This window comes from Aquila chrysaetos, chromosome 19, assembly GCF_900496995.4.
Source record: "Aquila chrysaetos chrysaetos chromosome 19, bAquChr1.4, whole genome shotgun sequence".
Lineage (NCBI taxonomy): Eukaryota > Metazoa > Chordata > Aves > Accipitriformes > Accipitridae > Aquila > Aquila chrysaetos.
The window spans coordinates 11,012,440-11,034,481 of NC_044022.1; the positions used below are offsets into that span (position 1 = coordinate 11,012,440).

General features: G+C 38.1%; 1 protein-coding gene across 1 annotated transcript in view; it reads left to right on the forward strand.

The window, feature by feature from the left end:
• GUCY1A2 (guanylate cyclase 1 soluble subunit alpha 2) overlaps nucleotides 1-20,593 on the forward strand; it is a 186,094-nt gene extending 165,501 nt beyond the window's left edge. The window contains exon 8 of the mRNA XM_030042593.2: nucleotides 1,482-20,593. Coding sequence (XP_029898453.1) covers nucleotides 1,482-1,689 — 208 coding nt within the window. The 3' untranslated portion in view covers nucleotides 1,690-20,593. The remainder of the gene's footprint in view (nucleotides 1-1,481) is intronic.
• Nucleotides 20,594-22,042: the final 1,449 nt, after the last annotated feature.

Below are 22,042 nucleotides of genomic sequence, written 5' to 3' on the forward strand. Positions count from 1 at the left end.
ATTAAGCCTGTAGTTTTAAAACACAAAATATTTACCGCAAACATTACAGAGATGAAAAGAGAGAAGCTTCTCTGTAGAGTCATCTGCAAACTGTCATGTAATTCAGAAAATATTACAGTTTATTGATCATAAAATTGGCAGTCTAGAAAATAGATTATGACATTCAAACTGCATGCTAAACAAAGACCACCACAGACATTCAAAGGCAAAAACATTGTTGGATTTATAACCAACTGATTATTTAAAAGCTGGGAAGAAAATGTGTTTATATTTCAGTGAGCTCACACAAATTGTCTCAGCCAAAACTCACGAAAAATACTCAGTAAAGGAAGTGCCATTATGTGTGCTGAGAATCCTGGAAAACTCTCCTGGCAACAGGATTCATTCATTCATTTACTTCTCAGAAACCAGCTTTAGAGACATTAAATAAAGAACCTATTACAAAATCCACTGAAGCTAATAAAGTTCTTCCCACTGATGTTTTTGAGCTTCAAATTGATTGAGAGAAAGAATAAATATCTTGGGAGGTGAAAAGATGAAGACCACTTTTGTATATCCAGCTGTGCTCAGAGTTTACTATTACCTCAAAACTGCTCTTTTCAACGCTGGAGGGGACCTACCCCTAACTTAATTTACTGGAAACAAAATGTATAGAGTTATATTGGTTTTTTTACAAGTCCAAGTAGTTTCAGGGAAGATACTTGATAAAGAGGCCCTAAACTTTTAGATCTAGCCAAACAGAGAGTTCTTCACTATGGAAGAAGACGACAAATGGCAAAAGGCAGTATAGTCAGGTCTGTGAGGTACCACTTGTGTGGACATGCCTGGAGGATGGCTTCATGGCTCCTGTGAACCTATATCCCTTTTTGACTACAAGCAGGTGACCCAGATTAAACCCATAGGTACTTTTGATGAATAGTGTCAGATTTTATTCTGTTTTTTGTTGAAGCTGGACGTGCTGTATTTGAGCCTAGTTTATGAAATACAACACTACTGAGTATGAGAAGGGCACAAACTGACCACCCTGCTTCCAACTGTGATTGCTCCCAAGCACTGCCACCTTCATATCTACTTTCCGGCAGAAGACCTAGTGGTAGTCATCACTCTGAAATGTTAATTTCTGCAAAACTGGCCAGACTGGAGTGTTTTAAGTGAGCCAAATAATATGTTATGGATAGTGATCATTATGAATTTTGTTCCCTTTCTAGTACATGACTTTCTGAATACTGACACTGATTTTATGTGTTTATTTGGGCCATCTCTTCAGCTGATCTAGTCAACAGACCTCCGTGAAGTTGATGATGCTAAATTAACATATATCAGCTGAGGATCCTGGCTTAGGATTTTTTTAGATGTTACATAATACTTTTAACTCATTTTTATTTGGGACCACATAGGATCAATCTCTTCCAAAAAGATGTTTCTGGACTGTGTTTTACAGGTTTTTATATCCCTCTGTTTTGGTGTTTTTTTTTTCCTAGGCTTTTGAAAAAGGAAGAAAATTTTATTTTTATCCCTCGTTCCCGTGAAGAGCTTCCAGAAAACTTTCCAAAGGAAATTCCTGGGATCTGTTACTTCCTCGAAGTCAGAAGTAGTCAGAAGCCGCCAAAACCCTCCATCACATCTGCCAGAGTGAGAAAGGTTTCTTACAACATTGGCACCATGTTCCTCCGGGAGACTAGCCTATGAGGCCTGCTGCAGATCAAAGACTCGTCAAAAAAGCACAAGCCCAGAACTGGGTCATGACAGGGGAGTTGGAGTTTCTTTCTATTTCACTGCCTTGTTCTGAACAAGCAGTAAAAGCTCCATGTAACGTCAGGCAATAATCATTTTAAAAGGTGGGTGACTGCTGTCAGTAAACAAAGTGGAGATAGGGAAAAAAAAAAATAAACAAAGTACTTCCAGAGGAATTTCTTTCATAAACTTCAGCCTGGCCCCTCTATGACAAACAAAACCAAACCAAACAAAAAAAACCTAACACTCAAATTAGAGGTTGGTTTTGTTTTGTGCAGAAAGGATGATGGTTCTCTGTAGATTTGCACCAGCTAAGCAGAATTGAGAGTCAGTTCTGATTATGCATTCCTACATTTAATGCGTTCTTCAGTAAGGTAATGATGTTTTTTAACTTTATGAACAAACATTTCATACATATACTGTAGACCTGTTGTAACCTTCCTGGCAGGAGGAATTATAATTCAATACAAATATTGTAGGAATTTTACCTATTTTTATACATATTTCACTTTCTGGATAATTACATTCCACATACTGTAAGCTGAATGAGCTTAGATAGCTTTTCAGAAGAAGCTACTGTATATTTCATACATTCTACCTATCAAACCTTATTGTTATACAAGTGGGAAGAAGTCATTTTTTGACTTTTTTTGGCAACAAAAATATTGACATTTTACAGAAAAAAACACTTTGGTAAATCTCTTTACCTGATGTTTATGCTAAAGCTTTAGATGAGCATTGTCTTGCTTATATAAAATAATGTTCAGTATTTGTCCTACAGTGCTGTATGTCCAGTCCTTCCAGGACAATGCAAACAAAATGTAGAAGATCAATGTGTTGACAAACAGAAAAGTTCTGCTCAGTGAGGCTTGTTTCCCACTAAATTATCAACCAAACTGATTTTTGACAGAAGTCCTGGAGTTTTTTAAAAAATTTGATCTTGTGAAAACTTATTCTAAGGAATTCCAGCAGACACTGGAAGCTCTCTGGGTACTGGTTTTCCACATTTTTTTAATAGGACTTGTGCTCCTACTCCAGCTTGATTATTGAAAATCTTATCTGTTATTAATGATGCTTATCTGGAAATTTCCTCTATTGCTGGATTGGCTGAAAGATCCCCTGCTTTATCTAATGTAGACCAAAAAACCACTGAAAAGGGGTAGGCAATACTTTCCCAGGTTTAATGCAAATGGCAGTTCAAGATTTAGATGAGTCCATGTCAATTTTAAAAAAAAGGCCAATTCTTTGCTGTTAAAAATTAATATAGCGTTTTTGTCTTCAAGGGATCCAATTGTAACAAGATGTGGATCTGTCCCCTAATAGGCACATTTTCAGGCATTGTTTATTTCTCAGGTTTTCCTTTTCAAAAATAATGGCAGTCAGTTTTCCTTTGCAGGTGTACTCTTTTTAGGGTCATACTGAAGTGGGCCAATGTTCTGCTCTTGCAAATTGTTAGTTAACAGTTGTGCAGTGATTCTGAAGTGGCTTAGCTTTACATGGGGCTGATCAAAGCTCACTGAAATCAAAGATAAGACTTTCAACAGCACTAGGGGAAGCTCTGCATTTCTACAATCCAGAGCAGAAATTAGAGTTTACTTATGGATTTAGTAGTCATAACTTGAGGCAAATTTTGAAAATAAGTAAATAACTTTCACCACACATCCAGATTATCCAGTTAGATCTTTCTGTGGAGGGAATGACAGTGCTGTATTTCTCCCCTGTGACCAGTAGCCCATGTTAGAGTGGGAACAAGTGAGCTTCGCACCACTAGCCTGTGCTGAACATGTTTCAGGCTTCCTTTCCATGACGACTTTCTGGATGAGAAAGGACTATCTTGAACCTACACAGACTTCAGCATGTAAAGGACATCTGAAGTTATTATGTAGGGGTGTTGTTTTTCTTGTCTGAAGAGGGTAGATGCATGGGAATTAGCCCAAAAACTTACTTAAATGGAAATTCCCTCGCTTTCTAGAGGAACACTGATGTTAAAGATTTCTTCCATTGATATTAGAGCATCCTTGGGATTGGAGGAGTTAATGTTTTATCTACCTTGATAAACAGCATCTGCAGCAATACTGCCTATCTGAAAAATGACTTAACAAGAAGTGTTTGAGCTTGAGGTTGCAGAATTTCCATCCAAACTACAGATCTGAGAGTTTTCTGCATAGGATGACAAGTTTTAGCCTATAGCTGTCAGTTTGCACGTACACAGGATGTACCATGCATTTTTTTCCTGGAAACACCAGTGAGACATGCAAGAATCATAAATGGAGCAAAGTTCATGTTTCACCACTGGAGGAGGAACACTACTTCCTAGCTAATAAAGCTGTGGTTTTGATGTCATTACCTAGTACCCTAGCGGGAAAATTTTTCAAATAGCTATCGATAGATTGAGATTTCATTCTGACTTCACTGGCACATCCTTATTGTTCAGTAGGTGCTGATGTCAGAGCACCAATCTCTCTGGCCAAACTTTTTTTCTCTTTTCACTGCCCGTAGTCCTGTATGAAGAGAACAAACATAGACGTTAAGACCAAAAGCTTGTAGCTCAGTAATTTGTCTCTCACAGTTGCCAATAGGAAATATATAGGTTAATTCTGTGGCTGATCTTGATAGATCTATGGAAACATTTTCATGAGAAATGATGGATAAATGCTAATTCTACAAGCAAATTGGAGAAGCAATCTAAAAAATTTTGTATCACCATCCTCATCCTCTCAGAGACTGTTTATTCTATAAGGAAATTTATAATCACAGAGATCAGTGCAAAACCTGAAAATTGGTGTTGGCATCACCATGGAGACAATGACAGTGTTTGCAAATAAATAATCTAGCTCCCCAAATTAGAATAGATTTACTGTATAAGAATATACAGTCTCTGCTATTTATAAGCTTGTGTGAAGGTAATGTGTCCAGAACTTCAGCACTGATGCTAAGTATTGTGTGAATTGTTTCAGTGTTATGACAAGGGAAGTTAATAAAAAAGTGTGGGCTCTCTAGGGACATTTTTCTATCTCAGTGTGAGAAATGTGTAAAACAAATTTTCAACACTCTTTAACTTAGTAGTTGCATCTGTTGCCTTTAATATTAGGTTGCAAATTTATTTTGTTGGACACCTTTATGATGTGAAATTAAATTTATTATCAAGGTTGATGCCGTGAAGTCAATTAGGTGGTAGACAGACTCAACATTTCTTCAACAACACTTCCTTTTAGCAATAGGCAAAACTTTCTCATTTGCCTGGTGTTGTCTTCATAAATAAAAAGGTTCTTAGAGTTTTTGTACCTTGGGATGATGAGGTGAAGAGTTTAGAGGTGCTGAAATGGATGCAGAAATGACACACTATAGTTGGAATTTTCTTGTAGTATTTTCCTTCCTATAAAACAGATGATCTTTTGTTCCTCTGATTAAGAATTTACATGCCTGTGTTTCTTCACATAGCTGCAAGTAGCAACATCTGCTGTCTTGAGCTTCTGTACAAAACAAATCCACCCTCTCCGAAGATAGAGGGAGGAGATCTACTGCATATTGCCTGTACAAGGCAAAGGAAGGATGATGTGAGGGCACTAGCTGGCGTCATCAGTCTCTTTGCAGCAAAGTTGTTCTGTGCAGCTTCCCTCTGCTCCAGGCTCAGAGGGACCAGAGACCATGGACTGACCACAGAGGCAGACTGGTGGGCAACGTCTTGTACAGAAGTCATGAGGCCTAAGTAAACAGAGGCAACAGTCATTCCCCCAGAGCACTTTTTACAGATCTTGTGTCAGATTTTTTTGTCTGCTTAAAGCTCCCCATCACACAGGCTCTTCTGTGATGCAGTGCATAGAGGTCAGGAACTCAGAGCAAGAAGGAAATAGTGATGGAAGTGGCAGAGTGGTAGATAAATTTTGTTCTACCATCACTCTGGTAATATCTGCCAATCAAAGACAAAAGCCTCTGCATGGGAGAATTGCTGCTCTGCCAGGACTCTCAAAGTGTGGTTTTCCTGCAGGATCCCACAGGATATTTCTTTTTTAATTCCAAAGAACCAATAGTCATTAACTGTGGTTGTGGTTTTGGCTTCACTGCTCATTCCCACATCCACTTGCAGATCTGAGTGTGTTTGGAAAGGCATTTTGGAGCCTGGATACATGCCTCTGCAACCAGAAAACCAAAGCTTTTAAAACCTTGGAAATCTTGTATGGGAATTGCCTATTCTGAAGAAGAAATCCTTGTAGTTGAGTTGTTAGCATGTCCTACTGCAGTTCATGTGTGTGCATATGCCATTTCACAATGCTGACTCCTTCTGTGCTTACGGTGTTCCCTACCAAGCCCAACAGCAGTATCAGGTGTGTAACCAACTTTTCTCTGTTTCCTATTAACATCCCTCTTTAATTTTTTTCTGTATAAACCAAGCAGTGCAGAACCATGACATGTTGCATGCATTTAAAAGTAACATAGCACTGCACTGAGGCTTAAACTCTGCTAACCGATTTCACATTGTATATTTCTTCCTCTGAATAGATCCTTATCCCAGATGATTTAAAAATTAAGGAAAAAAAATACCACCCAAAACTGCTGTGTTGAATTAAAAATGGTATGAAACCTGCATAAGTTGTTGGGGCAGGTTTAACTGCTGGACAGCTTTCAGATTATGCAGCTGCCACAAGCTGTCACACTTGCATGCTTCATGTAAACTGTCCTGCCAAGAAGTCTGTAATCCAACAGCAGCATTGCAAATTTACGGCATTTTGTGGATTTTCCTCTTCCAGTATCAGGCCACTACCTCAGCTCTGCTGAGTGCTCAGAGCTCACTGAGGTGAGCTAATTCCCTATCCTAATGCAGTCTCAGAGCTTCTGGCTTTGGTTTTGGGTTCTGGTGATCTTTTGCAAAATTATACATGTGAAATATTGGAAATAGCAACATGCTTGAATTAGCAACAAAACAAGAAGCATAAAAAAGCTTGTGAAATTCAGAAACAGTTGGTTCCCTTCCTTGAAGATAATACATTATTCATAGCACTTTACTGGGATTGAGGGTGCATCCACAGTAGAGGCTGTGGATGAATTGAAGATGCTGAGTGTGCAGAAGACTCGACAGGCAGGAGTTGATCAGCTCCTGCTACTGTTCATAATTTCATCACCTTGCATGCTATTTCCTGCTCTTGGTCAGGCTTCTGCTTTTCAGAAGACCTCCACTTTCCTTCCTTTAGCATCCTGTATGTGTAATTCCTATTATTGTTCTTATTAGCATCTGTTGTTGACATGGCTGCTTATATCTAAACAATAACTGTGATTAAAGGGCTGATCTTACTCTTTGCAGCAAAGACAAAACTGCTACGGTGACACAGCAGGCACTCACATCCTTAGAGAGGGAGATGACTGCAGTGCAAGTTGTCACTGGTGCATTTGGGTAAAGTCAGTACGTTAACAGTCCATGGCATGTTTTTAACTTTCCCAAGCACTAAATTTATCCATGCAGCTAGGAGTTACTCCTTAACAATGTTATTAATTTGCAATGCATGAGCAGCCTTACAACAAAAATCTGTAAACTGTTTAACCTCATATACATGATTGATCTTTTGTGGCTTGGCTATTAATCATGCGTGAAAGCAAGCAGAACAGTGAAACAGGGGAATATAACAATTTAGTCATAGGCAACAGATCATTCACCTCTGCAGATGCTGACTTGTTCCTGTGGCTTAGAAACGTTGATCTCCAGTTATCCGTGGTCCAGGTTGGTATCACTGTGTCACTATAGCAACAAAATGGCCTCTGAAAAAACAGCATGAGGCATCTCAGTCTGCTTCCCTGTGGGCTGGAGTTCATATTAGAGAGGCCAATACAGTAAGTGATGCAAAATGGCAACTTTGCTGGCAGCCTTAACAAAAGGATCAGTGGAGGCAGATGTTAAACCGGCTGTTTGCTCCTGGGATTTTAGTTTCCAAAGGCAGAGTGAGGCTGAACATGTTTTATTTTGGACAAAAAGAGAAGACACAGGATTTCAGAGAAACAAGTGTCTTCCCGGCTTTATGGCTAGCAGGGAGGCAGCAGAGTGAAAGGGATTCAAGAGGGACATGCTGGCTGCCTCGGCTGCAGCCATGCTGTTTTCTGCCTTCATCTCTCTGGCCCACTTTGGCTTTAACAATCCAAGAATCAAGTTTCCTCTGAAGAGTGGGAGACAAGTGAGTGCTCTACGCGCTTGTCCCCTCTGCTCTAGACACAGCATGAGGCTGCTTAAATCCCTGGGTGTGCTTAACTTTCTCAGTGACCACAGATGGCAAACTTAAACTAGACATCTATTTTTTTAAGACGGCCAAGATAAGTAAGATTGATCCCACTGAATTAAGCTCTTTCCCTGTGTCTCAAATCTTTTAGTCTTGTTGCTTTTCAGAGTTTTCATTGGCCAAAATAAATTGAATCAAGCTAAGTGGCAGAGGGATAGATAAGCATATTCCAGGATAAATGAAGGTTTGATACGGTAGCCATGGTGACTGTCAAGAAGAGGGGCTACTGCAGTTCTGGAAATCTCTTCCCTCTGATATCTGGACCCTTTACATATGATATCAGCACTGCCAATCACAACTCCTGGATGCCATTAGGACTGTGATTTAGAAAAGCTTTTGAGCTTTGAGATCCTAGCCCTATTATGCAAAACCCCCATGCCACCTTCACCCGAACCATGTGCCAGAATGCCTACATAAACCTTGTTAATTATCCTGTAGTAAAGATAGCAATAAGATATATAAATTCTAAAGAGCAGAGAGATAGTTGCCAGGTTATCATTAACATACATTTTTTGCATTTTTATGAATTTGTAGGCCCAACATTAACTTCCCACTAGCAGGAGGTCTCACATTGAGCTACTTGTTTTCTAGGTAATTATTCCCTAGCAATACTCTCTAACGACTACTCTTGAAGCAATAAGTAAAGCCATGCTAGTCTATTCTGTGTAGATTCTTGTACAACACCTATCAACTTAACATTCCACCTTTTAGCAGAACATTAAATGGTAGAATAACACCCTGTCACGTATTGTTTGTCCTTCCATCCTCTTCCCCAGGGGAGAAGAGTATGTAGTGGAATCATTTGATTTTGTGAGGCGTTGTCTTTTTGTTAGTTTTCTAAAAATATATGTTGCTACTTACTTAAATAAGGAAGAGCAGAATCAGAACTATAGACCAGGATTAGAAAAGAGTTTTAGTTGTAAACAGAGTGTTTTAAAGACTTCCTATTGAGTAGGACTGGTCTCTCATCATAGAAACAGCAGTACCAGTAATATATGTAAGATATACCAAGGAATGATAAATATGAGCAGTAAAACAGGCAGGTATATATAATGGATAACTTCTGCTTTATATACAACAGTAAATAGATGCTAAAACTGTTTAATACCCAGAGAGAAGGAATACTGTTTAATCCACTTTGGCATTTGTTTATTACCAGTATACCTCTAAGGTATTATTTTTTCTTTCCCTAATGAGACTAGAACATACTGTTAAATCAATATCAGAGTTTCTGAACTTATTGCAGAAAAACATGGTTAGGAATAACTATCAAGGAGAGTTTTTTTCAAGTGAGACAACAGATCATATAGAAAAGAGGTACGGACAGGTATATTTATTTTAAAAGTTTCTGTGGCATTTCTGATTGGTTGAAATAATTTTGAAACTGTACACTTAAAGCACAGCTGCCTGGTTCAGGTTATTTCCATTTGCTAAGAAGGAGGAGGTAAAATTTTCAAAGTCACTCAATCCCATTTTCTGTGCTTAAACACAATCTCTTTCTGAAGGTTGAACCTAACTTTTCTGAATAATCCTGAGGTTCTGAATGCCTAAATAAGTTTTGGAAATGTGGGTTATAAATCCATATCATTTATGTTCCTTTGAAATATTGTCCACAATGATGTATGAAAGCAAATTCTAAATTTCCAACCAGCAGCAAAAGTGCGTTTTCCTAGTGCTAACCTGTGGTGGATGATGAAATGTGGAATTGTTTCTAATCTATGCAGTTTTTTACACCTTTTTTCAAGATGATGCTCCCAGATGTGTTGCTGTGAGCATATGAATGTTCTGGTCTTCAGTGGGGATGAGGCTCGTTACCGACCTTTATAATGTTCTGAGGGATCCTAAGGAAGAAAGCACTGCCCAGCCAACTCCATCCAATTTAGCTCATCTACTGAGGGAGTGTCAAGCTGAGTCTAAGATTTACTTTCTCATTACATCTCTAAGTCAAGTTCCACGTGCTTGCCAGTGTTTAAATGTCTAAGCATTCGTCTCTGGAAACTTCTCACAGGTCCTGCAAGTGTATAGGTAAGAAGCCAACAGACAGAAAGCATCTGAACAAAGTAAAGCATGTGTGTAGGGGAGAGCTGCTGTACGTAGATGTGCTGCTGATTCTCAGCTTTCATTTATTTGGAAGTTGGATGACCCAGAGAGTATTCTGGGCATGATGCAAAGTGCAAGAAAGTGCTTTACATGTCATGAACTCTCAAGGCATTAGGATGAGTTTCAGAGTCCATAATCCTTAGAGTTTTAGTGGAATTGCATGAGGAATGCACTGTTTTTGGAGGAGGGAAAGTTGCTTTGTATTTTAAATAAGAGTTGAATCTTTAGTTACAGAGAAAAAGCATGTGGGAAAAAGAAAGTCTAAAAATTATAAATGCAAAATGCAAAGAAGAATGTCCCACTTTTTTGTATCATTTGACTTTTCTGGAGGTAGGACCCAGAATTCCTCCATGAGTTTCGATACTGAATGCAAAACTAGATGTGAAACAGTACAAGTGAGGTACTTCGCCAACTGGTAGAAATTTGGAGGTGATAGTAAGAATGCCTTTTAAAAGGTATGTAGGGATACGGTACCTAAATGTTAGCACTTTAAAAAAATGGAAGGTCTTCTGCTTTGTAAGTAAATATTGTTTAGAAATGCCTGAACTGAAAGAACGCTTGGAAGATTGTTGTATCATAACAAAAAGATACAAAGCCTATGACATAATCTACAATTCACACCATTCCTTCAGAAGTAGTCCTATATATGGGGTTTCCAAAAGCACATTCAACCAACAGTTGTTTATAGTTAATTTCAAAGAGAGCAGTACTTCACCAAGCACCTTCTGCAAAAATGCAAAGCAGATCGTGTTAGGTAAGGCCTACATTTAACTCAGTTGGTTTAGAGCATATTAAGAGACACAGTGCATCCCAAAGTAAGGCTTTAAATGTGCTTCCTAACATGTGTAAGCATTGTGTCCTTTTACTGAAGTCTAAACAAAGCCCAGTCTAGACAAAATTCCCATCCCAATACATGGCGTTTATATTGCCTTGCTAGAAAATTAGCACTTCACTAAATTGCAGCCATTAATGTCTTTGATGCTGGAATATTGCTAAATTTTCTTATGTCTCACTCTGCCCAAGTTGCACTGGGGCCCATTACACTCTGGAGCACCAAGGGTTTGGGGAATTGCTGTAAGAATGAGTGAAATTCAGCTAACCTGAATTTAGGTATTTAAAAATTATGTCTGGTCTGACCTAGTTGGGTCAGCTCCCTCTACAGTCAGTGCAGACATCCTGGCATCTCAAAGAATGATTGTTCCAGGAGGAAGTGTTAAGGATGAGATAAACCACTGCCTTAGATGTGCTCTTCTCTCTCTCCTCAGTGACTACAGTGTGGAGGTGCAGGACTAGTTCAGATTAACTGTCATACTGTAGGTTAGATGAATTCCACTGCTGATAAGAATGAGAGGATGTAATAGGATAGAACAGCAAATATACATGGAGAGAAACACAACAGGGGCAAGGGCCAGGCTCCAACCAGAGATTCAAAGGGCTGTGGTGATAAAATTATTAATATTTGAGAGGTCTGGCTAGGAAGTTTATCCTAATTAAAAGAACATTCCTTTCAACTAAAACCTAACAATCTGTGACTGTTTCCAACTGCCCACTTCTGATCGAAGATAATACTGGTGTGCCACTTCTATAGGCTCCACTAAGAGCCATCTCCATATCGTAGTGTTATTTACTGCTTGATTCCTTCTTAGAATAGTGGCAGTTAGCAAGCCACTTAAGGAGTCCATCCCTCCCAGGAATGGATATCTGGTTTTCTTAACGTTTAAGTGATTGTTTTTCCTCACCTCTTTCTTTTTTCTGAAACAGTATATAGGCTGGTCTCTGCAATCACTCGGGAAAGAAGAGGGGAGCAGAGGGGGAGGTGCTGGCCAAATGTTCTCTCACTACGATCATAGTTACTAAAGCTTCTGTCTGACCTGTCCTAAATTCTACTTGTGTTGTTACGCCCTTGGAGTACCCAGATTCTCCAACAGGATCTTGGGTCAGGCTCTGAACCAGAGGCGAGTGGGAAGGACCAGGGCTGCCACTTGGCTGTACCACTCCCATGCTTCTCTCTTCCATTTGCAATTGCCACTTTGATCCTTTGACATCTGTGGCAATTTTCACTGCAGTCATGGTTAGGGAGGCCGTGGGAAAGTCCTTCTTGGGAAGAAGCAATAGTATGCAGTCCTCCACACTGTGAACTGTCACTCTCTCCAGAGAAAAGGAATTAGAAATAGTATTGTCCCCAAGAGCTGAGAAAACTTGCAGATTTTCCATGTACAGTAAACAGTTGCTATAATTATGAGGAAAACAAAACAGAGAGGCAAAGTTGTGTAGCAGGGGCACCCGGTCTCATACACACTGCTGTGATAATGAAATCCAAACCCTGTGGAATTGCAGGCACATTATTCTCACTTGCTTTAAAGGTCAGCTAAGAAGCTAATTTCTCAAATGGGCTCATAGCTCTGAGACAATGTGACACTAGTAATTTCTTCCAACAAATTGCAGTTGTCAGAGAAACTGGATTAGTAGCTCACAGAGCTAAAAATAGACATTATGCACTTGCCAGAGAAGGATGAATTCAGTAACAGAGGTGAAGGTATATCAAAATATCATAACATCTGGAGAAAAAGCAACAAAAAAATGCTCAACTCAAAGCAAGTTACACATAAAATTACATTAAAAATAGTCTGAATCACCAACTGGAAGAATGACAGGGTTTAGTCTTCATTCTGTTTTATTCACCTTCCAGATACACCTTGCGGTTGCTGCTTTATCAGCTGAATCAGTTTGGCCACAATGTCAATGTCATGTACCTCAAGTTTGGCAGTGAAAGTCATTATGTTTAAGCCATTATTTGAATACTGAAAAAGAAGAGTCTTTGGCTTAACATTTTTTTCTTCTTTGCGGGGGGGGGAGATAATTTACCGCTAAACTTATTCAATTGAAAAATAAAAACTAAACTCCCAAAGCCCAAATCTAATAACAGAGCTACAGTGAAAGCAACTTTCCAAACCTCAGCATATCTTTACTAAAAAGGGGATAATTATTTTTCATTACATCAAACATTTGCATTTTAAAGAATTCTCTTTTATGCCGTGATTTTGCAAATTTGTATTACTACTTGCTTGGACTTAAAAAAAAAAAAAAAAACAACAACAAAACTCTTCTTTATTCTTCATTCTTCTTCAGTTATTTATTATTTTCCATAGCAGAGCAATTCCACCATACTGTGTATGACCCTGGAAGAGCAGCAATCCACTGCAGATAGGGAGCCTCAACATGTCTGGTCAAGGTGAAAATTTCTCCAAAGTACATGTTGGGTCTCAGCTGAAGACAGGGCTGGCAGAAGTTGCATGCAGTTTGTACTATGACTTAAGTAATTCTTTTTACTTTTTGATTCAGAAGCAGACCTATGTACAGCTCAGGAATAATCTTCGCCACTTTCTTTAGAAATTCTTTCTGTAGTATGTGTCTTTTCTGTGCACCTTTTATAAAATCTCTGCATTTCAGATCTGAGGCATTGACAAGTGTAGGGTATAAGTAATAACTTAGGTCAACAAATCAAATCACTGTCAAAAATATTTGTAAAGTATTTATGCTCATTGTCTTTTAGATATCTTATAAGCTAGAGTCCTTTTTGCAAATTCTGTTCTTGCAGAAGCCTTTGGTCATCATGCTTGGAGAGGTTAAGAGTAATCTTGATTTTGGGATTCAGTTAGCATCAATACCACTTATCTGGCATTCACTGTGTACCATTATTACTGCAGTGCTAAGGTTCAGTTGTGAAATTGAAATGTCAGGATAAGCAGCACCAGCAGTTAATTGCATTGCACATCCTACACATTATGTACACATTTCACGGCATACTTTGTATTTTGTAGAACATTATATGACTGGTTAAATATATAGAAAAATAGTTAGGAACAAAAAATACAAAATATGTGGACACTGCTGTGTCTGATTGATAGCCGTCTTGAGATATTATGGATATATTATCGCTTATTCTTGGGATTGCTCTGAACCAAATTATGCATCTTTGGCATCCATCCTTGCTTTGGTGAGAGGTATGGTCATCATCATCCCTTAAGTTGTTAAAACTCAGTTACATTAGAGCTCAGAGATTTTTGAGCCGACCATTGTAAGAGAACTAATACTGGGGTTTTTTTTATAATATGGCAGGTTTCACTGCTAGGGTTGACTTTACATCCCTTCTTGATTTGTTTTTAACCTTTCCCAGTTTACTAAAATTCTGCAGTTCCTCTTTCCAGGATTCCATAGTGTTTTGAAGAGTGTGTGTAGTCTGGTTGTGCAATCCACTGGTGCAACACACAAATGTTAAGCTGTTTCAGACCACCGTACTGGAGACTCCAACCAATGTTTCACAGCTACAGATAATCCCCTCATTCTCTTTGCCACTTTGCTCTGCCTGTATGGCCAGCTTTAGAGAAGGAACTGGATGCCACTAAAAATCTTCTGGTGGTTTATATTTGTTTCAGTGAGATAAATTAATGATTAGGAGAAACTTTTGCAAAACAAGCTAATGTTATCGGCATGCACTTCACAGCCTGAGCCCATCAAGTCATAGTTCAGCCTCTTCCCAAAGCCTTTGAAAACAAATTGAATTTCACATGCAGTATCTTGCCTAGAAGAACCGATAACAATTTTCCAGTTGTCTGTCACTGTAATGCTGACTCTCCCACCTAACGGAAACCCCATGAAATTCATGAAACCATGAATGGAAAATCTCATACTTCTGATACTTGTTTAAACCTTTCTTCCAGGAGCCTACTGTAATTCTGAAATTCGTGATTTAACTGGCAATTCATTCAGGCTCATCTTCATTTCCTCTGCAGGTAACTCTAGAGGATGATTAATCTTTGATGCCTTAAAAAGTTGTATGTTTCAACTTTTCCCTTTGATTTCAGTGTTGCCAAAGTAAAATCTGAGGGCTAATTCTTGTCTAAGATAGTCACAAACAGCTCCAATAACAGGGCCAGACATATGTGAAGGTAAATTGTAGGTATGAGTAAAAAACTTGGATTATTGTAGGAAGATAGGTGTTCATCCACGTTCGTGATGCTCAGTTTTAGGAGTGGGAATTTTTAGTAAGAGTTATGAGTTGCATATTGGTGGTCTGTCATTTACTAAGAGCAGAACAAAGGGAAGGAGCACTTCAGTGCAGTGCAGTTTTAATCTCAGCTTTATGAATGCTGAGAATTGCTGCTCATCTTGTTTCAAACATCTTTGTTTTGCAAGCTGGATAAAAATACTTGGCTCTCCTAAAATGTGAAGGTTGACCACCTCAAAGTCTGCACTCCTGTAGAAATGGACCAATCTCCCCTGGGTGCAAATGCTTTTTGTGTAATTCTGTAATACTGTTTTAGTCTGTTCTATAAAGCTTCTCTGAAGAGACTTGTACATGCATTCTGCACTAAATAACAAGATTACAACCTTGCACTATCAACAAAGGATGCTTAGCATTAAAGTAATATTCGATGCCATTAAATAATACTAGAGCTCTATCAGGGTTTAGAGCACTGTGATGTTTGTGCACTGAAGCAGTTTGTACAAAATTTCTTACAGACACAAGGATAATCTAATTAATGACAGTATTTCCATTTTAGTAACATGCAGAGGAGGTAAGGTGGTGTCCCTAGACATTTCTGTCAACTTAATGGTTAAAAGAGATTAATTTTAGTACTATGTAAATCTGAACATTATTTTAAAACGTCAGCCTGCAATCTATTGGGAAGGGATGTGGCAGGTTAGAGTTTTACCATGAGCTAGCATGGACAGAAAAGCTCAGCAAAGCATATAAGCCAAGACCTTCCCACACTGAAACCAAGGGAGTAATTGCAAAATCGAGTCTAGCTACTTGTTCTAGCTGGTCAGCAAAGGAATCCACCTGCCAACAGAAGCAGAGTCCATACAAACTATTGCATGCTGTATTTCAGTTTTTTTATTGGGATTCATTTGGCAGTCTTAGTGGTCTGGAAGTTACAGCAAGTACCTCTGGTTGAAAATTACTATTTCAGTTATGATTGCTTCCCCAAACCAACTGAATTTACTACTAACCAAAGACTTATCTACTTGAAAACAAAACAGTAAAGTTTGGTTCTGTCATTTATGTCTTTGACTGCGAGCAGTTGAAGTTCATACTATGTGTACTAACCAGGCCTGTATTGTGTCATTAAGCAAGTTATTCAAGGCCGCAGCACCAGTATAACACAGCAGAATTCAGTATTAATCCCTCTATGGGAACATGAGTCTATGTAATAAATCGATGTGCCATATGTGTAGGCCATGGGAAAATTGTGTGTGCAGTGAACTACATACAGTCTTAAAAGCTTTAACATTTGTACTGCTTTTCCTATAACAGAATGTATATCTTGATAGCTATGACCCTATGAGCTTCTGAAAAAAATGTAATCTAAAGTTTATTCTTCTTGTTTTAAAATCACTGTTTTGTGAGTAACTGTTTACACAGGCCTCCATACAGCAAGGGGTCTTTCTCCATGTGTTGCTGGGAAATAGAAAAGCAGATGCTATCTGTAATCTTGCAGGCTAGAGAGATCAGTGAATGCCTTTCCTGAATCTCCTCCTGATAAGCAACTTCTTTTTTCTAACAAATGAAGACAGTGCCAATAGCCTGGGCCTTGTTTAGAAGAAACAAATCATTTGTTAAACAACGGCCTTGTTCTGTTCAGCTTCTATTGATATGTCTTAATTTTCTCTTTCTGCCTCTTTTTGAGTAGGCTTTGGTGATGATTCTTGCAAAATGTAATTGAGGGCAAACAGTTTGCCTTTTTTACCCTTCCTTTTTTCAAAGCCATGAAGGCCTCAAACAAGAAGAAAAAACTTTACAAAACTCATGCAGGCATGTTGTTAACAGATAGCAGAAGGATAAAACAGCCTTCTAAGAGTACTCCAAATTATCTTTTAATGGCATGCCTGCACTGTGTTGTGACTTGACATCTTGCTTTCATAGTGTGACCTGCTATAATGGTGTTCGTTACAATGAGGTCCTTTTAGTTTGTCCTGAAAGATTTTACTTGTTTGTCAACATATTAGAAACAAAAGGTATACTCTATAAGAAAAGCAATATACAATACACTATACAGCTTCTATTTCAATGCCTCTAGTTTTAGGCTAGTATTCATATAAAAGTTTATAATCAAAATACAAGTTTTATTGTTCTTCACAGGACCAAGCTAAGAAGTTTTGCCTTGTCTAAATACTAACAGTAACATTTCTTGTCAACAAATACTCTTTTCTCTTGCTTCTAGTTAACTTGTGGTGGGCTCCATCCTACTCTGATTCCCCATTAATGCATTTGCAAGGGAAAAGTAATGAGCTATTTCAGTGCATGACCTTTGCGCAGTACCTGATTCATAAAGATAAATAGATCCAAAATCTCATTTATTAGTTATTAGTGATCAGCAAAACAACAAAACCCCTTTGAAGTTCAGCTGAGTAAGTTCTGAAGATCTTGCATTGCTTATTCAGTTTAGCAAAGTTTCTTGAGTCATTGTAACAGACATATTTGATTAAGCCTCTGCCATGGACACTGGCACCAGCCTTCATCAAAAATTGCTCTAATTTCTGCTTCCCATTTTATCTGGAAGTCTGCTGTAATGGAGAAATTATCTGGATATAAAAAAAATCATACAGGTTTCCCATGTTTGACCTAGTCCTCTGGTAGATAGGTCACATTAATTAATTTTTGTCATATTAGTAAGTAGTAGTATAAGTCACTGAAGAGGTGTTTAAAGAAGACAGAACATTAAGACAAATCCAGAATTTTTACACACAAGAAATGTGTGTAGTTTGCTAAAAAAAGTAGAACAATAGGGAAGTTACTGAGTTCTTTTTTTTTCTCATTAAACTTTGCTGATACACATAACAGTTGCTCATAAAATATTTATTTCTTCCCTCACATTCTCTCATTTGAAGCCAGTAGAGCTTCAAAGCAAAAAGAGTTACCTGGTTACTTTGTCCGAATTACTTAGTAAATGCAGTCCAGCTGCCAAGTCCATCCAGACTGACTTTCAATGTCACAAATGTAGCTAATTTGCTGGAAGTCATTGACAGAGCTTGGTTTTCTAAGCACTGCAATAACATGATACGAAATGTACCAGTTTAGTTACAGTGCTGGGTGTTCAAGACACCATCCAGACTGTATTTATTATTCTTCTCCCATCATTTATAAAGGCAAAAAATTAGTTTAAGTCTGTGTCTTTGCATTATTTGAGTTCTCATATGTGAAGACTGCATCTGGTAGTATGTTGCAGACTTGCTTTCCCATGAAAGAATAGCTGGTTTATCTCTTTTGTGATACCTTTTTTGTCTGGAATATTTTGACATCTCTTCAACCATGTCAATAGCTTGAGTTGGGCTGCCTGATGTCTGGAAATCCTGGATAAAAGGCCACACTAAACTTGTGCAGAACAATTCTGTATCTTGGTGAGAAGAGTTTTGTATGGATATGTTGGGTTTACTGCTAGGGGCAGACCAACTTTGCAAGTGTACTGGACTCATCTCATGCTGTAGAATTGATGTGTATAGGCACAGCACGTTGACACGTTGCTCAGCTAGTGCAGACTGGTCATGTATTTCAGTCTGGCAAGTCTTGAGGAAAAACACGGAAGTTGTAGCATTTGGAATTTCAGATGTTGGCAGGAGTACATGATTTGTACCACCTACTCTGTCTTGTGTCATGAAAACTATCATCTGGAACAATAAGTAAAGAAGAAAAAAAAAAAAGAAAGAGAAATGAGGGGGATTGTGAGGTAGAGCTCATTTATCAAACTTCATGTTCTCTTAAACCTCCTTTGCCATCACCGCATGTGGAACTAACACCATTCAAATACAGTGGTCAACCCTGATGATCCGTCTCATAGGAGCTGTATCTGAGTTTCCATAGGTAAATTTTATGCTGAGTAGCTATAATACTGCCATGGGGCTGGAGGTGACTGTCCTTTTTAATAACCATTGTTTAAAGATTCATTGCTGAAATGGTCAATACCCAAATACCTGTCAGGACTTGGCAAGTAGGGTTCACTTTCCAGCAAGGTTTTGTGGTAGGAGCTTTGAATGTTATTGTGAATTAGGACTGATCTGTGGTGGTCCTAAGCCTTCACAAATAAAGCAGATTATTGCAGCCCAGTCAAAACCTTGGTCAGTACTGCCATGCCAGAAACCCCCTGTTCTGAACAATTGCAGGCTTCCTACCTCCTGATAATCCTTGCAAAGCAAACCCATGTGACTCCTATTATGCCTAATAGGAGTCCTTGTTTGGGCTAAAGTCTACAAAGAGCATTGAAACCATACCCTATGTTCCTTGCTGTACAAAACCATCCGTGGTCTGATGCTGCAACTGTTATATTTGCTAGGTAATGCTCAGCCTGTAAACAGAACCACAGTCCAGCACGTCAATGTGTAACGCATTCCATGTAGGAGCAAGACAGCACTTTCCCCTGACCTGCATTTGGATTTAAAGCTTAGTTACATGGGCCATTTAGGCTGCAGTCCTGTGTGGCTCAGGTGAACAGGTAACTTAAAGGACACGGAGGCCTCATGCAATGTGTGCTTTGGCCAAGCCTTCTGCAAATGTTGTGAGCAAGGGTGGCGGGACTGCAGCCATACCTCATTGTGTGGTTGTAGATGGGAGTTGCACACCTAGTATCTAATGCAGCATTTCAGATATCTAAGGACTTATTTTTCCATACATTCTACACACATTCCTACATATTTTATGAATCAGGTCTGTGATCAATGTTTTGAACAATTTGTTTGCTGTGGTTTCATGGGGTTACTATCTCTTCGGTTTGCAATGTAAATAATGTTATACATCTGCTATTTTATGATACAAATGCCATGTGAATTGCTCATTTTTAAAATGTTATAGCTCTGTTATGGTTTATTTACAATGCCATCTTACAGTATTGGTTTAATATACAATGTATCTGTATGGCATGAATTAAATTGCTTATATTTTACAATGTCAAATATTTTATTTTTGTTTTCTAAAATGACTACATTTCATCCTATGCAGTTTCATAAATGTTTCTTAAGTGGCTCATTGCATCTGGAAATATTGCTTCCTTTCCAGTAGTGCAGGCATAAGAACCAGTATTCCTGATCAAAATCATCAGATATATCATCTAGCAATTTCAGATTAGAAATATATGTACAAAAATGTAAGCATTTATAGTTAATCAGAACATCTACTATATCTTCCTTGCTTTTCATTTAATGATACATTTTAATCATTTTGTATACTTTTTATTTGTAATTATTTGTGAGTCATACACAGTGTAAATAACATGTTTCATTATGCAAGATTTCTAGTTATTCAAGATTACAAAAAAGTTGAATTTGTATATGAAAAGAAATTGACAGTAGATTGGAATGACATAAAATAAAGTGGTGATGACTATGTTCTAGTTATACTGTTCATTTCCAAATTGTCTGTTAAAGATAAAACATTTCATTTGCCCTTTAATGTCCAACTAGTTATTTACAGTATATTTACATCAATAAATCATGCAAAAGTCTATTAAAAGTCATGATGAATCATTGAAATTTGCCTTTTTTCTGTTGACAGCTTACCTATCGAGAGCAGAATTAAAATATACTAAAACCCAATTCACTGGAAACAGTCCAAAAAGTCAATGAAGATATTTGTGGAAAAGGTCCTCTTTTCACTCCTAGCTCTCAAACCTCACCTTATACCACAAATCTAAATGTACTGTTGAGCAATAAACTAGTAAAATATGTTATAACAAAACGCTAGATGCTTTAATACACTTTGCATATATCCCTTGATATGTAAGCTTTCGTTTTCATGGACATTGCCATGTAAAAACCTTACCAAAGCCTTTGTTCTTAACTGAACTTTTGGAGTTTTGAGGCAGACCTGCTTAAGAAATTTAACAGATTGTTGGAAAGAAAATGTCTGGTTTGGGTGATACTGTAACGGCTAATTTCTTCCAGTGATTGTTCCGTTCTTGGTTCTGTAGAACAACAGAGCAGAACCAGATTTCAGTCCTGGAGAACAGAGTTAGAAAACGGGTGACATTACAATGAAATATCGACACTAGCCCATTGCTACCAACGCAAGAACAAAGGAAGCTGGCACGCTGTAACGTCATCAGCCTTACAAATGCTGTTCATGTTGCCCATTTTTTCATTCCTTCTTCATCTTTTCTATATCCTCAACTGAGAACATGACTCATTCTGCTCTGCTGTTTTTTACAGAAGGCCATTAACTAGAATTGGTTGTAATATTTTTCTGTGGAATGTGTTACTGGGAGAAAATGAATTTCAATTAATTCAGAATGTTGGCAGGGGAGTTTGACATTTCAGTACCGAATGTGCTTGGCTTTTATGTGGCTAAAGCTAAAGCTAAGGAAGGTCTAACCTCCCTAAAATTTCAGGGATTGTTGCCCTTGCCACAGCTGGCTTTAAGCCCGGTGAATATTTTCCAAGAAAGAGACTGATAGTTTTCCTATTCCTGTCTTAAAAATTATTCCAGAAATTTTTTCCAGAATGTTTAGATGGGAATTTGAATAACTCTGGTATGTGAGAGTCAGTTCTGCTCCACAATAGATTTGGGAATACTGTGTGTCAACCAGAAAATTATGATAAAGACAATTCTCAGAGTCTTTTTAGCTGGGAGAGTTACTCTTCTCTTAATGTAACACTGCATTTTGAGCTCTCACTTTGTCTGATAAAGCTCATTTATGTGACTGTATGAATGTAAGGAATGCCTTCAGTTTAACGCCCATATGCAGTCCAGATAATTCCAGCACAGAAGGATACAATAGAAATAAAAAAAGCTACAGACAAGGACAATAACAATTATGAAAGTTGTTGCATATCTTCCTGAAATTAAATAGGCAAGAATTGCCCAGGTCTGAAAAGACATGACTGTGATAAAGATCTCTGAATACTATGGTGAAAGTATATAGAAAATGATTATTCTGTGTTTCTTACAATGCCAG